The following is a 15288-nucleotide window of genomic DNA, read 5'->3' as shown; positions in this document are numbered from 1 at the left end:
TTGATATGATCATATGATTTTTATCTTCGTTTTGTTTATGTGATGTATCACATTTATTGATTTACGAATATTGTACTAGCCAGGGCTCTTTCTTTTTTTCTAGGTGAGTGTAGTTAAGAGTCCAATAATCTTATTTATCTTTTTGAAAAAACAGCTCTTTGTTTCATTGATTTTTTTGAATTGTTTTCTTGGTCTCTGTCAATTATGTCTGCTCTGATCTTCACTATGTCCTTCCTTCTACTTGCTCTGGGGTTTTCTTTTGTTTGCTTTCTAGTTCTTTAAGTTGTGAAGTTAGATAGTCTGTTAGAAACTTTTCTAGTTTCCTGAGGTAGGCCTGTCTTGCTATGAACTTCCCTCTCATAACTGCTTTTGCTGCATTGCATATATTTATTGTTGTTGTGTGTTCATATTCATTGGTTTCCAGGAAGTTTTTAATTTCTTCCTTGATCTCCTCTGTAACCCATTTGTTGTTTTATAACATGCTATTTAGTCTCCATGTGTTCAAATGTCTTTGGATGTTCTTGTTGCAGTTGATTTCTAGTTGCATGCCCTTGTGATCTGAGAAGAAGCTTGATATGATTTCAGTCTTCTTGAACTTGTAGAGACTTAGTTTGTACCTTAACATGTGGTCTGTCTTTGAGAATGTCTCATGTGCACTTGAGAAAAATGTGAATTCTGTGGTTTTGAGGGGTAATTCTCTGTTTCTGTAGATATTTATTAAATCCATTTGATCTAGCGCTTCATTTAGAGTGTTCCCTTGTTAATTTTTTGTCTAAAAGATGTATCCAGTGATGTGACTGTATTGCTGTTGATTTCTCCTTTGAAGTCCTCCAGAAGATATTTATTATATGTTGGTGCTACTGAATTGGGTGCATATATGTTTACCAAGGTTCTATCTTCCTGTTGGATAGATCCTTTCAATATTATGTAGTGGCCTTTTTTGTCTCTAGTTATGCCCTTCATTTTGAAATCTACTTTATCAGATATGAGTATTGCTACCCCAGTTTTTTTTACTTTTTGTTTTTTTGAAAGATTTTTTTCCATCGCTTCACTTTCAGCCTATGTGAGTCTTTTGTTGTGAGGTGGGTTTCTTGTAAACAACATATATGTGAGTCACACTATCTTATCCAGTCAGCTACTCTGTGTCTTTTTATTGGAGCATTCAAACCATTCACATTTAAGGTGATAATTGATATGTACTTACTTATTGCCATTTTTATTTAGTGTGGTTTTGTTTTTCTTCCTATTCTACTACAGCAGTCATTTTAGCATATCTTCCAGTGCTGGTTTGGTGTTAATATATTCCCTTAGCCTTTGTTTGTCTGGAAAGCCTTTTATTTGACCATCTGTTTTGAATGGTAGCCTTGCTGGATAGAGTAGTCTTGGATTCAGATCCTTGTTTTTTATGACTTTGATTACTTCATGCCACTCACTTCTGGCCTTTAGTGTTTTTGTTCAGAAATCAGCTGAAAGCCTTGTGGGGTTTCCTTTGTAGGTAACCTGTTGGTTATCTCTTGCTAACTATAGTATTCTCTCTTTGTTTTTAATTTTTGACATTTTAATGACTGTGTGTCTTGATGTGGGCCTGTTTTGGGTTTTCTTTCTTGGGCCTCTCTCTGCTTCTTGAACTTGAATGCCTTCTTCCTTTACCAAGTTAGGAAAGTTTTCTGTTGCTGTTTTTTAAAATATATTCTCTAATCCATTTTCTTCCTCTTCGGGGATCTCTATGATGCGAAAGTTATTATGTTTCCAGTTGTCCCACAGTTCTCTCAAGCTGTCTTCCTGTTTTTTTTTTTAATCCTCATCCGAGGACATTTTTCCATTTTTTGTACAGACAGAGTGGGAGGGAGAGAGAGAAAGAGAGAGAGAGGGAAACATCGATGTGAAAGGAACACATCGAGTGGCTGCCACTCGCATGACCAACCAGGGCCGGAGACAAACTGCAGCTGAGGTACGCGCCCTTAGCGGGAACCGAACCCGGGTCTCTCCGGACCACGGGCCGACGCTTTAACCGCTGAGCCAAACCAGCCAGGGCTGTCTTCCTGTTTTTTAATTATTTTTTGTGTTTGGTTTTCTGATTGGTTGATTTTTTTTCTACCCTGTCTCTAATTCACTGATCTGGTCCTCAGCTTCCTCTACTCTGCTGTTTAGTCCTTCCAATGTGTTCTTAATTTCTGCTATGTTATTCTTTATTTCTACTTGGTTGGTTTTCAGTGTTTCTGTATCTTTACTGATGGTGCTGATGTCCTTAGTCATGGTGTTGAGCTTCCTCAAGATCATGGCTCTGAACTCTACCTCTGATAATTTCCTGAGCTGCATTTCATTATTTCATGTCTGATAAATTTTTCTTGTTCTTTCATTTGGGATGTTTCTTTGTTTAACCGTTTTGGCTATCTCAGAGATTTTTGGAGCCTGCCAAATTTTCTCTGTGGGTGTTGGGGTCCTGATGTTTGCGGCTCTCTTTACTGGGTTTGGATGAGCCTTGTGGGCCCACGTTAAACTCCGCTGTCAAGTCTTACTTTCCTGGGTAGATTTGTAAGCCCAGGAAAGGTTCAGTTATCCTGTAGCTTTTTCCTGGAGGCTAGCAGTCTCAGTTACCTGGTGCCTTGGAATGTAGCCCTGGTGTTCTGCATAAGAGGATTTCCAGAGGATGGTATAGATGCTTGTCATTAATGAGCCTCAGTTTGAATTTCTTTGCCTCACCTCAAAAAGGTTGAATCTTCAAGGGGGTGGGGGTTGATACTTTTCCCCACAGCTCAGGGAAGGAGCATACTGGCCACTGTCCTTTGTGGCCACAATCAGCAAAAACTCTGAGTGCCCTCCAAATCCTGGGAGTCCCCACAGAGTTCCAGCCCAGTCTGCCCTCCCTGTGCCATAGCATCCAGGTGAGTGGCTGTGGCTAATTTAGGGCTCTTTGCAGGCGCTCTGCACTGTGGAGCAGGCTTGGTCTTTATTTCCCAAGTGTGCTCCTCATAGCTAAGACTGCTGCTGTCCATTGGCTCCCAGCCCGCCACCCTCTTGCACTTCTGCAGTTTCTACCAGTGTTCCTGGTTATATGGTCCTGTCCTGCTGCTTCTCTGTTGCTTTTTTCTGAGGATTTGTCTTTATTTTAGTTGTAATTCCCATTTGGTTTTAGGAGATCGTCTGTATAGCTTCTATTCTCTTTGCCTCCATTTTCACATCCTCTCCGCTTATCTTGTGCGCAGCTGGGTCGCATGGGCCTTTCAGGTGCCCCCACACCCTGCAGGTTTGGCAGGAAACTGGATCTCACAGTCCCTTTGGGTGGCCGGCTCTACGCCTGTGTTATGGACTGCTGAGTTGCTCAGGCCTCTGGTGCTTCAGTGCCCCGCCGGTCCTGTGGGTAACTGGATTTTATAGTCCCTGCTGGCTAGCACAGGCCTCTCTGGTGCCCTGCAGTTCCCGCAGGAAGGCAGCTGGATCACACCAGTCTCTCTAGGGCTCCTGCTTCCCATTGCTCTTGTGGACTACTGGACCTCACAGGCCTCTGTGCAGCCCCAGGTCCCACTGTTGGCAGCTGGGGAGTGCTGCTGCCCAGTGGGCTCAACTCCTGCTCAGCTTTTGCTGTAGTTTTTGGGGATGGGTCTCTGCTGCTGGTATGTGCTTCTGTTTCCTGGGGATGGATGTCTGCTCCCAGCCTCTTTTGCTGGGTGTATATCTCCACTCTGATTGGGCTGCTAATATGGGGGATGGTGCTGGGCTCTGGCTGTCCGCGGCTACTGCGACCAGAACCTTGGGAGCTCCACTACCTTGCACTGGTCTGATGGTGCCAGGAGCGCTGCTGGGCTCAGTTTACTGGGCCCTAGCCGCTCCCACTGCCTCCTCCCAGGGAAGACCTGGGATCTTCTGAAATGGTGGGACCTCCCCGCGGTGCAGGGTGAAGCACCGTCAAGGGCCACTTACTGCAGTAGCCAGCCTCTCCGTTCCACAGCACAGGAACACTCTGCTACGTGCCTCTGCACTGCTCGGGTTTTGTTGTCTACCTTCACGTCTACTCACACTCTCACACACTTGCTCTCTCTCTCACACACTCAACCCCCTCCGGGCCTGTCCGCTGCCATCTTCCTTATTTCATGCTTTTTATGTCATCTCCAAAAAAATCTTGCCAAGAGCCATGTCAATGGACTTTTTACCTCCGTTTTCTTCTAGGAGTTTTAAAAGATTCAGATCTTATAATTACATCTTTAATCTATTTTAGTTTTTTTGTGTGTGTGTGTGAATGGCTTAAGATAGGATTCCAGTTTCATTCTTCACAGTGGTTGTCCAGTTTTCTCAAGACTCTTAAAAAGACTTCCCTCCCTTCCTTCCTTCCTTCCTTCCTTCCTTCCTTCCTTCCTTCCTTCCTTCCTTCCTTCCTCCCTCCCTCCCTCCCTCCCTCCCTCCCTCCCTCCCTCCCCCGAGGATATTTTTCCATTTTTTGTACAGATAGAGTAGGAGGGAGAGAGAGGAAGGGAGAGAGAGAGAAACATCGACGTGAAGGGACACATCGAGTGGCTGCCACCCGCACGACCAACCAGGGCCGGGGACAAACTGCAACCGAAGCACGTGCCCTTAGCAGAAACTGAACCCCGGTCTCTCCGGACTGCAGGCCGACGCTCTAACCGCTGAGCCAAACTGGCCAGGGCAAGACTTCTTTTTCTATTGGGTATTCCTGGATCCCCTTTAAAATCTCATTTGCTGGCATATGTGTGGGCTTTTTCTGGGCTCATGATTCTTTTGTGATTCTATACAAATTTTAGGATTGTTTTTACTGTTATTGTGAAAAACAAAACTGGAATTTTAATTGGGATTGCATTGAATTTGTAGGTGGCATTGGGTAGTACAAATATTTTATAATAATGAATTCTGCTGTCCATGAATGCAGTATATCTTTCCATTTATTTGTGTTATCTTTAGTTTCTTTAATCAAACTCTTGTACTTTTCAGTGGACTAACTGATCTTTTACTTCTCTTTGGTTAAATTTATTCCTAAGTATTTTATTGTTTTTTTAAAATTATTGTGAATAGGATTGTTTTACTTTTTAAATAGTACTTTGCTAGCATATAGCAATTCAGCTGGTTCTTTTCTGTAAATAGTATTTCCTGAAACTTTCCTGAATTCGTTGATTAGATCAAATGAGTTTTTTGGTGACATCTTTAGGATTTTATTATATAAAATAGTGTTACCTGCATATACTGGCAATTTTCTTTCCCAGTTCTGGTTACTATTTCTTTTATCTTACTGAATTGAACTGTCTGCCACTTACAATTTTTTAAATATGCTGTTGAATAATGTACCATTGAATTGACTTGCTAGAATATTCTTGAGAAATTTTGTGTCTATATTGGAGATAAAGACCTGTAATATTTCTGTCTTGTGCTTTCCTTATTTATCTTTAATATCAGGGTAATGCGAGCCTTGTAAAATGAGTTTGTGTTCTCTTTATTTTTGGAAGAGTTTGGGAATAATTAACATTAATTATTCTTTTAATGTTAGGTAGAATTTACCGAAAACACCTGGTCCCAGGTTTTTTTCTTTGTGAGGAGGTTTTATTTATGGATTCATTTTTCTTTATTAGTCTATTCAAATCTTTTATTTCATCGTGATTTAATTTTGCTAGGATGTGTATTAGGGCTATTTATATTCATTAAGGTTGTCCATTTTGTTGGCATATTGTTGCTCATTGTTCTAATATCTTATTTGTATTTCTGCAGGATCAGTTTTCAAGTTTCTTTATTTTGATTTAATTATTTGAATCTTTTTTTTCTTTCTCTAGCTAAAGGTTTGGCAATTTTGTTTGTCTTTTCTGAAAACCACCTTTTCGATTTGTTTATCTTTTCTGGTCTTTATTTTATTCATTTCTGCTCTGATCATTGTTATTTCCTTCCTTCTGCTAATTTTGGGCCTGGTATGTTCTTTTTTTACTTTCTTGATAAGTAAAGTTGCTTATTTGAGATCTTTCTTAATGTAGGTGTTTAACATTATAAATGTTCCTCTTAGAACTGTCTTTTGCTATATTCAATACATTTTGGGGTTGTATTTTAATTTTTGTTGTTTCAAAGTAATTTGAATTTCTGTTTGCGATCTTTTACCCATTGGTTGTTTAAGTGGTTGTTTAAGTTAAACCTGTGAAGGACTTTTGTGAATTTATTTGAGCCAAACTCAACAATTGTTGGGAAGCAAAATCTCAGTGGATTGAGATTATGCTCCAGTGAATGGCAGTTTTGCACATTATTTTATACATTATGATAAAAAGAGGTGAGTGAAGTGGGTTACATAAAATCCACTGGTGATAGATAGAAGAGGTGGGAGAAAGCAAAGCGGGGAAACCTCTGAGATTGGATAAAAGTAAAATGATAGGCACATACTTATTTTATATAGATGGGTACTGGATGGTTGAGAGTCAACAATTAACTGGATAATAATGAGGGAATTTGTGGTCTTCACAGGGTGGTGCCTGTGCTTTGAGGGGTCCAGAAAAAGGAAAATTATTTCAACATTCCAAAGATAGGTTTTCGTAGGTGCAAAAAGCAGTAGGCTCAGTGAAGGAAGAGATTGATCTTTGTCAAGGAAAATGACAGCCTAGGACATGACTACCTACCATAAACTGCTTTTAGTTAAACGGTTTAATTTCAGACCATCCTTTGTGGTTACCTTAGGTCTCTGAGTTTGTAAAGCTGCCACACAGACCTCCAGTTGAGTTTGTCATGTTTAGTATGGGGACCCTTTTCATCCACATCTTGCTGCTTTTAAAATTCTCTTTTTAAAATTTTGACAGTTTTATCATAGTGTGACCTGGAAAATATTGTTTTGGGATTAAGTTTAATAGAGATTTATGATATTATGATAAACTTGGCTATCCTAATCTTCATAGGTTTGTGAGGTCCTCGGCCATTATTTTTTTAAGTAAGTAAGCTTTCTGCTTCTATATCCTTTTTTGGGGTCAACTCCAGTGATGTTTGGATTGTTTCCCCACCATGTTTTCTTTTAAGTTAAAAAAAAGTTCTCACCTGAAGATATGTTCTCATTGATCTTTTAGAAAGGAAAGGCAAGAGAGAGAAAATATCAACATGAGAAAGAAATAATGATTGGTTGCCTCCCGTGCATAGCCTCCGCTGGGATGGACCTGAAGCTTTTTGGTGAATTGTTCATGCACACAGGCATATAAGTTCTGTGGTTTATCCCTCCCTACCACCCCTCTTCTGGGGATCGTCAGTCTGTAACCCACTTCCACATCTCTGGGACTATCCCATTCCTAAGACTGTTATGTTCATTATACTCCACAAATAAGTGAGGTCATATGATACTTGTCTTTCTCTGTTTGGCTTGTTTTGCCTAGGATAATACTTTCCAGGTCTCTCCATGTCGTCTCAAAGGATAAGAGATCTTTCTTTCTTACAGCTGCATAGTACTCCATTGTGTATATGTACCACAGCTTTTTTTATCCATTTGTTTGCTGATGGATACCTGGGCTGTTTCCAGATCTTAACTATTGTAAATAGGGCTGCTACAAATATGGGGGTACATATATTCTTTCTGATTTATGTTTCAGCCTTCTTAAGGTATATTCCTAGAAGTGGGGTCACTGGGTCAAATGGAAGTTCAGTTTTTAATTTTTTGAGGTAACACTATATTGTTTTCCATAGTGGCTGCACCAGTCTGCATTTTCACCAGCAGTGTCCTCGAGTTGCCTTTTCTCCACACCTTCGCCAACCCTTGTTGTTTGATGATTTGTTGATGGCGGCAATTCTGAGAGGTGTGAGGTGATACTTCATTGTTGTTTTAATTTGCATCTCTCTGATGATTAGTGATGTTGAGCATTTCTTCATATGTCTCTTGGCCATTTGGAGAGGTGTCTGTTTAGTTCCTCTGCCCATTTTCTAATTGGGTTCTTTGTCTTTCTTTTGTTGAGTTCTGTGAGCACGCTATATATATTGGAAATTAACCCCTTATCTGATGCATCATTGGCAATTATGCTCTCCCATAGAGTGGGTTGCCTTTCCATTTTCATGATTGTATCTTTTGCTGTGCAGAAGCTTTTTAGTTTGATGTAATTGTTCATTTTCTCCTTTGTTTCTGTTGCCTTAGGTGATGTGTCAGTGAAAATTCTGCTGCGTATGATGTTGGAAATTTTGTTGCCTACAGTTTCTTCAAGGATTTTTATGGATTCATGAGTTACATTTAAGTCTTTTACCATTTTGAGTTTATTCTTGTGTAGGGTGTAAGTTTATGGTTTAGTTTTATTTTTTTACATTTAGTTGTTCAGTTTTCCCAATATCATTTGTGAAAGAGGCTGTTCTTACTCCATTGTATACACTTGCCACCTTTGTCAAATATTAATTGAGCATAATGACTTTGGATAATTTCTAAGTTATTTGTTTTATTCCCTTGATTTATATACCTGTTTTTGTTCCAGTACTAGGTTGTTTTTTTTTTGTTGTTGTTGTTTGTTTGTTTTTTTATCCTCACCTGAGGACATTTTTCCATTTTTTGTTTAGCTAGAGTGTAATATCTTGGGTCTATTTCTGGGTTCTCTGTTCTGTTCCGCTGGTCTAGATACCTGTTCTTGTGCCAGTACCAGGCTGTTTTGATTACAGTCACTTTGTAGTATAACCTGATATTTGGTATTGGGATCCTATCCACTTTGTCCTTCTTTTTCAAGAGTGCTGTGGCTATTTGGGGTATTCTTAGGTTCCATATGAACTTTTGAAGTATTTGTTCTGTGAAATATGTTGGTATTTTGGTGGGGATTGCATTGAATCTATAGATTGCTTTGTTTAATATGAACATTTTTGTTTGTTTGTTTGTTTGTTTGTTTTTATCCTCACCTGAGGACAGTTTTCCATTTTTTGTACAGATAGAGCGGGAGGAAGAGAGAGGAAGAGAGAGAGAGAGAAACATCGATGTGAAGGGACACATCGAGTGGCTGCCACCCGCACGACCAACCAGGGCCGAGGACAAACTGTAACCGAGGTACGTGCCCTTAGCGGGAAGCGAACCCGGGTCTCTCTGTACTGCAGGCCGACACTGCAACCACTGAGCCAAACCGGCCAGGGCTAATATGAACATTTTAATGATGTTAATTCTTCTAATCCACGAACAAGGTATATGCTTCTACTTTTTTATATCTTCCTCTATTTCTTTTTTCAATGTCCTGTAGTTTTCTGCAAATAGGTCTTTTGCTTCTTCAGTTAATTTATTCTTAGATATCTTAATTTTATTGCCACGATGGTAAATGGGATTTTTTTTTTAGTTCTCTGTGAGTTCATCATTGGTGTATAATAATGCCATTGATTTCTTGACATTAATTTTGTATCCTGTTTCTTTGCCAAATTTATTTATTACGTCTAGTAGATTTCTGATGGAGTCTCTAGGGCTTTCTATGTATAATATGTGATCTGCAAATAATGACAGTTTCACTTACTCCTTTCCAATTTTGATCTCTTTTATTTTTTATTCATATCTGATTTCTGTGGCTAAGACTTTCAGTACTATGTTAAATAAGAGTGGTGAAAGTGGGCATTCCTGTCTTGTTCCTGTTCTTAAGGGGAATGCTTTTAATTTTTGCCCATTGAGTATGATATTGGCTCTAGGTCTTTCATCTATGGCCTTTTTTTATGTCGAGATCTGATCCTCTTTTGGGAATTTCTTAAAATGGTATGCCTTCTCTTAATCCTGCAATGCCAGAGTGGATACTGAGAGCCTCATGGTTGCCTTCAGGCCTGCTGTCAGCAGTACATACAGAAATCAACCATGAGGTGTGTTGCATAAGCCACATGGAGCAGTGGTGAGTGGCCATTGGCCACTTGGGGTGATCATAGGGTAGGTGTCCCTAGCACCTTATAGGTGGGTTTCTAGGGTATCATGAAGCAATTAATAGGATTTCAGCCAATTGATATCCTCCAAAAAAGTGGGCTACTGTTCCCCAGTCGTATTGCATACTCAGTATTCTGGATTATGTGAAAAAGAAGTCAGCCTTAGCATTCTGTACATATGGGGAAGCTGGGGGCTCACTGACAATCTCTTCGTGGAAGAAATCACAGGTCAAAAGGGCTGTTGGCATAGCTGTGCTATCTTGGGGGTATAGGGGTTGTATGAGTAAAGTGAAATTTTTTTTTAATTACTCCAATGTGTCCAATTCCATAATTTTTATTCTATTGTTAATTGAGTTAATTTTATGAATTTATGCTTACAATATATTTTTGCAGTTATCTTTTTAAAAATCATATTTTGAAGAGTTATAAGAAGTACAAAGACAGAGAGACTCAGGGGAGATGAAGTAGTGACAACTTATTTAAAGCAAGTACATTTTCCATTTTCTAGTGGTTGAAAAAATGTTAATCATCATACTAATGGCTATCAAATAAAGCTCTTAATTTGCAGTTTTAAAAAATAAATGTCATAAAATATACTATTTCTGGAAAATTTATTGGATATGTTTCAGAGGTAAATTCATTTTTCTACGGTGTAAATTACTATTGAGTTTTTTATTTGTGCATTGCCATAAATCTTATAAGTTTGATATCTGAACATTAAGGCATAAATAACCATGACATATGCTAAAAACACAGTGAAGAGAAAAATATAAAGTGCTGTGGAGATTCAGGTATAGGAGGGATTGTTTCTAGCATTTTCTTTTTGTGTGTGTATGGGGGAAGAAGATGTAGGGGGAAATCAAACAGACAGTATGGGAAAAGAAACTAGGTAGAAGAAATCAATAGAGTTTTAATTTTATGAAGAAAATGGGTATTTCTTTTTGGCTTAAGAGAGAGAAAGAAACAGACATTGGGTTGGATGGGGGGTGAAGAGGAGGAGAAGAGTAGTAAAGGGAAATTATGAAAATAATATAAAAATAGGGCCTGATCTTACAGGATTGTAGGCTAAGAGCTTGAATTTTATTTGGCAGTAACAGGGAACCTTTAAAAATTTTTGAACAGAAATCTGACATTTAAATTATATTTTAGAAAATTCACTCCTTTTTTTATTTTATTTTTTATTTAATTAATTTTTGTTACAGATGTTTCTCTTTTCTCCCCCCACTGATTACCTGCCCCCACCTTCCTGCCCTCTCCCCAGCTTTGTTGTCCATGTCCATTGTTCATGCATACATGCATGTAACTTCTATGGTTTATCTCTACCCCCAACCCTCTCTTCTGGGGATAGTCAGTCTGTACTCCACTTCCATGTCTCTGGGACTACCCCATTCCTCAGACTGTTTATTATATTCTAGTTTCATTTTTTTGCATGTAGCTGTCCAATTTTCCCAACACCATTTATTAAAGAGGCTGTCTTTACTCCACTGTATGAAAATTCACTCCTTTTTTACATATGTTAAAATGTATTCCAGGTTTGTTTTAATTAAGTATGGTAAAACATCAGATAAAAAATTGATCGTCAATGAAGGAAGATAAATGATGAGAGGAGAAAGAGAGAGGCATGCCATTTCATAAAGGTTCAGCTGGGGTAAAGACCAAGGTTGTAAAAAGGCAAAGGAGGAGATGGGACAGCATAATCCAGATCCTAGCAGGAAAGAATGGGCAAGCTTAAGCATATATGCTAAATTTTGAATTGGAATACAGTTATAGGAGATAAACCTAATTATTTTGTACCTGGCCCCTGGCATATTTTAGAATGGTGGGGAATGTTGGCTTGGTAGGTAAGTTTGCTCGGGGTGGGGACTCTGATTGGTTTGTTTATTTATCAGAGATGTACTCACAGAGGAAGATATGCTATCTATAGAATTTAGATAGCCCCTCTAAGAGAAGCTGTGTCTTCAAGATCAAGGTCCCAAATCAAGAGCATGTACAATATATAATGACATATATTCAATGCACTACATTATTTGAAAACTAAACAAGAATAATACATTTTTAATGTTGTTCACAGAAATGATAAACATTTGAGAGACTGCATCTAATAGCACTATTGAAGGTGAATTAAAAAATGAGAAAGTTGATATAGAAAAGCCAGTTAGGAGGTTTGTGCTATATTTACAACATAGGTAAATCATGGCTTTTGTTATCCCTTTTCTGCTCCCTCTATCTACTCACTTTCCTTTTAGGCATATACTAGGGTTTTTGTTGTTGTTGTTTTTCTTGGCATTTTAACTTTATAAAAAAATTCTCACCCGAGGACAATTTTCCATTGGTTTTTATTTTGTAATTTATTTTATCCTCATCTGAGGAAATTTTTTGTTCAGATAGAGTGGGAGGGAGAGAGAGGAAGGGAGAGAGAGAGAGAAACATCTATGTAAAAGGGACACATTGAGAAGCTGCCTCCCTTGCAACCCAGCCAGGACCAGGGACAAACTGCAACCGAGGTACATGCCCTTAGCAGGAACTGAATCCAGGTTATCTCTGGATCTCAGGCCGACGCTCTAACCGCTGAGCCAAGCCAGCCAGGGCTACATTGCTTTTTAGATAGAGTAGAAGGGAAGGAGAAAAGAAGGAAGAGCAGGAAGTGGATTAGGTCAGAGAAAGAGAAAGATTGACGTGAGAGAGACATTGATTGGTTACCTTTTAAACATGCCCTAACCAGGGAGGGGGATCAAACCTGCAACCCTGGTATGTACCCTTGACTGGAAATAAAACCTGTGACTCTTCCGTCCTCGGGCCAGCATGCTAACTAACCCCTGAGCAAAACTGGCCAGGGTTTTTTATTTTTATTTTATTAACTGACTGTTTTTCCTGTTACCCTCAGCCAAATTTGATAAATATCCTTAAGCTGTCAGGTTCATCTGTTATATTTTTATTCATTGAGGGAGAGGCAGAGTGGATACATTCTCAACTCTTACTTATAGCTTCAGATATCTTTTGGATGGGATTTTGGTTTTGTTGTGAATTTATTTTTTATCTTTTTATAGCTGTGGTATGGACAATATAAATATACTTTGAGAATTATTTCTTCAATTTGAAGGTCAGTTAAGAGAAGTCATTGTAAGCTAAACAGAAATCTTAAGAGTGTTTACCATTGTTTTGAATTTTGAATTTTTACCATTCTGTAATTGATTGGTAGGAAGATTGCAGACTAAATTAAATTTAATGGGGTAATAAAATCTTGCTGAAAATTTCTCATTTATTTCCTGAATGTGTTAAAATTGAACTGAAAAGAGTCATTAAGCTGCTGATTGAAAGGAGGCTAGAGGGCGTGTGGGAGTCTTTTGGGATGCAAGAACTGTTCTTTATATTAATCTGAATGATGGTAATATAAATTTACATATATAAATTAAGCCACTTAATTTATGAAAAGTACTTCCTATTTATATACTTTATGTAAGTAATATTTTGATACAGTGATTAAAACAAAAAAAATTCCATTGTGAACATACTTGATTTAACTGCCCTGTCTTATGATATAGCTATCCATATGTCACTGGAAATCAGTATGTTCCCATTGACAGGTTTTGATGAATCAAGAAATTTGAGAATTTTAAAAATGTAAATATCTTAACATTTTAAATGTGACATAAAAAAGTTAATGTTTGATATACTTTATTCCCTAGTTTAGGAACTGTGACTAATGAGAATCAAAGACCATGGATGAAGATGAAATTGAATTGCAGCCACAAGAATCAAACTCATTTTTTGATGGAATAGGTATATCTATTTCTTGGATTGTTCTGCTTTCTATCTACCAAATAAGGGGTTGCTTGAATTTTGAGATCTTATATTGACTCATACTTAAGTGTCTTTTGTTATTTTGTTAAAATCTTATAGCCAAAATAATCAGTAACATCATCATCATCAAAATCTTAAGATATCTTTAGTAATTCTCATCTTATGCACTTATACTGCTAAATCCAGAGAACACTAATAAGACACTTTGAAAGTATTTGTTGTGTCTATGGCCATACCACCCTGAACGCACCCGATCTCATCTGAAAGTATTTGTTGTTTGGTACTGTTTGTGTAAGTTTTCCATTATTGACATAATACATTGCCACAAATTTATGACCTAAAACAACACACCACCAGTTTTTTACCTTACAGTTTTGTAGGTCAGAAGTCCAGTTATAGTTTGGTTCAACAGAGTTCTGTTTTTACAAGTAAGAATCAAGGCATTGATGGCTATATTTCTTTCTGCAGCCTCTGAGGGAGAATCCTCATTTAAGACGTGCAGACTTAAATTTAGTTCCTTGTAGTTGTAAGGTGGAGATTTTTGTTTTCTTACTATTAGCAAGCGCAATTGGGCAATTTCTTTGCTTCTAGAGACTGCCCATATTTCTTCTCCTGCTTTGCATGTGGTTCACAGTGACAAAAGTAAGTTGAACCTCTCATCTTTTGAAATTTTTGGACATTTTCTTCTATCATATCTTCTTGACTCCAGATAGAAGCCCACCTAAGATAATCGACCTATCAAAGTACATCTGCAGGGTTGTTGTTTTTTTCTTATCTTCACCCAAGGATACGTTTATATTGGTTTTTTGGGGGGGTTAGGGAAGAGAGAGAGCAACATTGATATGACAGAGAAACTTCGACCTTTCACCTCCCATATATACCCTGACCAGGAATCAAACCTGCTACCTTTTGGTGAATGGGATGATGTTCCAACCAATTGAGCCACCCAGCAAGGGTTGCAATGTTTCCTTTATTAAGTCACATAACATATGTATAAGATCTAGGAAGTAGGTCCGACCAGTGTGGCTCAGTGGTTGAGCATTGACCCCATGCATCAAGAGGTCACCGGTTTAATTCCCGGCCAGGACACATGCCCAGATTGTGGGCCCAACCCCCAGTGGGGGGCTTGCGGGAGGCGGCCAATCAATGTTCTCTCTCATGGATGTTTCTGTCTCTCCCTTTCACTTCCTCTCTCTCTAAAATCATAAAGGGAAGAAAAATAAAGATCTAGGAAGTAGGATTTGGATGTCTTTGAAGGACCATTATCTCTACCATTGTCTATATCTAGTCTACAAGCATTTATGTCTTTCCTAAATGTAAAATTCATCCAGTCTCTTCTAAAGTTCTCAGATTGAACATCCCGGATTTTTACCTGAAATTTAGCAGCTCAGAAATACCAAATATCTAAATTGTGTGCTTTTAACACGCTGGACTCTTGTTCATTAAATACAACTCGGGCACAATTCCTTTTCATTTGTGGACTTTTTATAAAGCTAAAGGAACATCTGATCCCAACAGAAAAGGTAGGGCAGTTTTGAATATTCTGGCTCAAAGAGGGTATAAAGAAAGTTAAATAGAGTTACTAGTCTAAGGAAATTCTGAAAATCAGCCAGGAACATTCCATTATGTTTCAGCCTTGGGAATAATTCTTGATGGTTCAGGGTTCCCCCTCTG

General features: G+C 38.4%; 1 protein-coding gene across 14 annotated transcripts in view; it reads left to right on the top strand.

The window, feature by feature from the left end:
* Positions 1-15288, top strand: part of LOC118643107 (zinc finger X-chromosomal protein-like) — a 53490-nt gene that overhangs the window by 9255 nt on the left and 28947 nt on the right. For 6 of the 14 annotated variants that reach the window (XM_036281010.1, XM_036281011.1, XM_036281000.1 and 3 more), the window contains one exon: positions 13500-13593. In XM_036281010.1, coding sequence (XP_036136903.1) covers positions 13533-13593 — 61 coding nt within the window. In that variant the 5' untranslated portion in view covers positions 13500-13532. Of the gene's footprint in view, positions 1-8951; positions 8972-9085; positions 9103-10206; positions 10298-12894; positions 12914-13499; positions 13594-15288 lie in introns of those variants that run through there. The other 8 variants (XM_036281007.1, XM_036281005.1, XM_036281008.1 and 5 more) reach the window with 8 other exon arrangements.

This window comes from Molossus molossus, unplaced genomic scaffold, assembly GCF_014108415.1.
Source record: "Molossus molossus isolate mMolMol1 unplaced genomic scaffold, mMolMol1.p scaffold_m16_p_30, whole genome shotgun sequence".
Lineage (NCBI taxonomy): Eukaryota > Metazoa > Chordata > Mammalia > Chiroptera > Molossidae > Molossus > Molossus molossus.
This window is presented reverse-complemented; position numbering and strand designations above follow the sequence as displayed.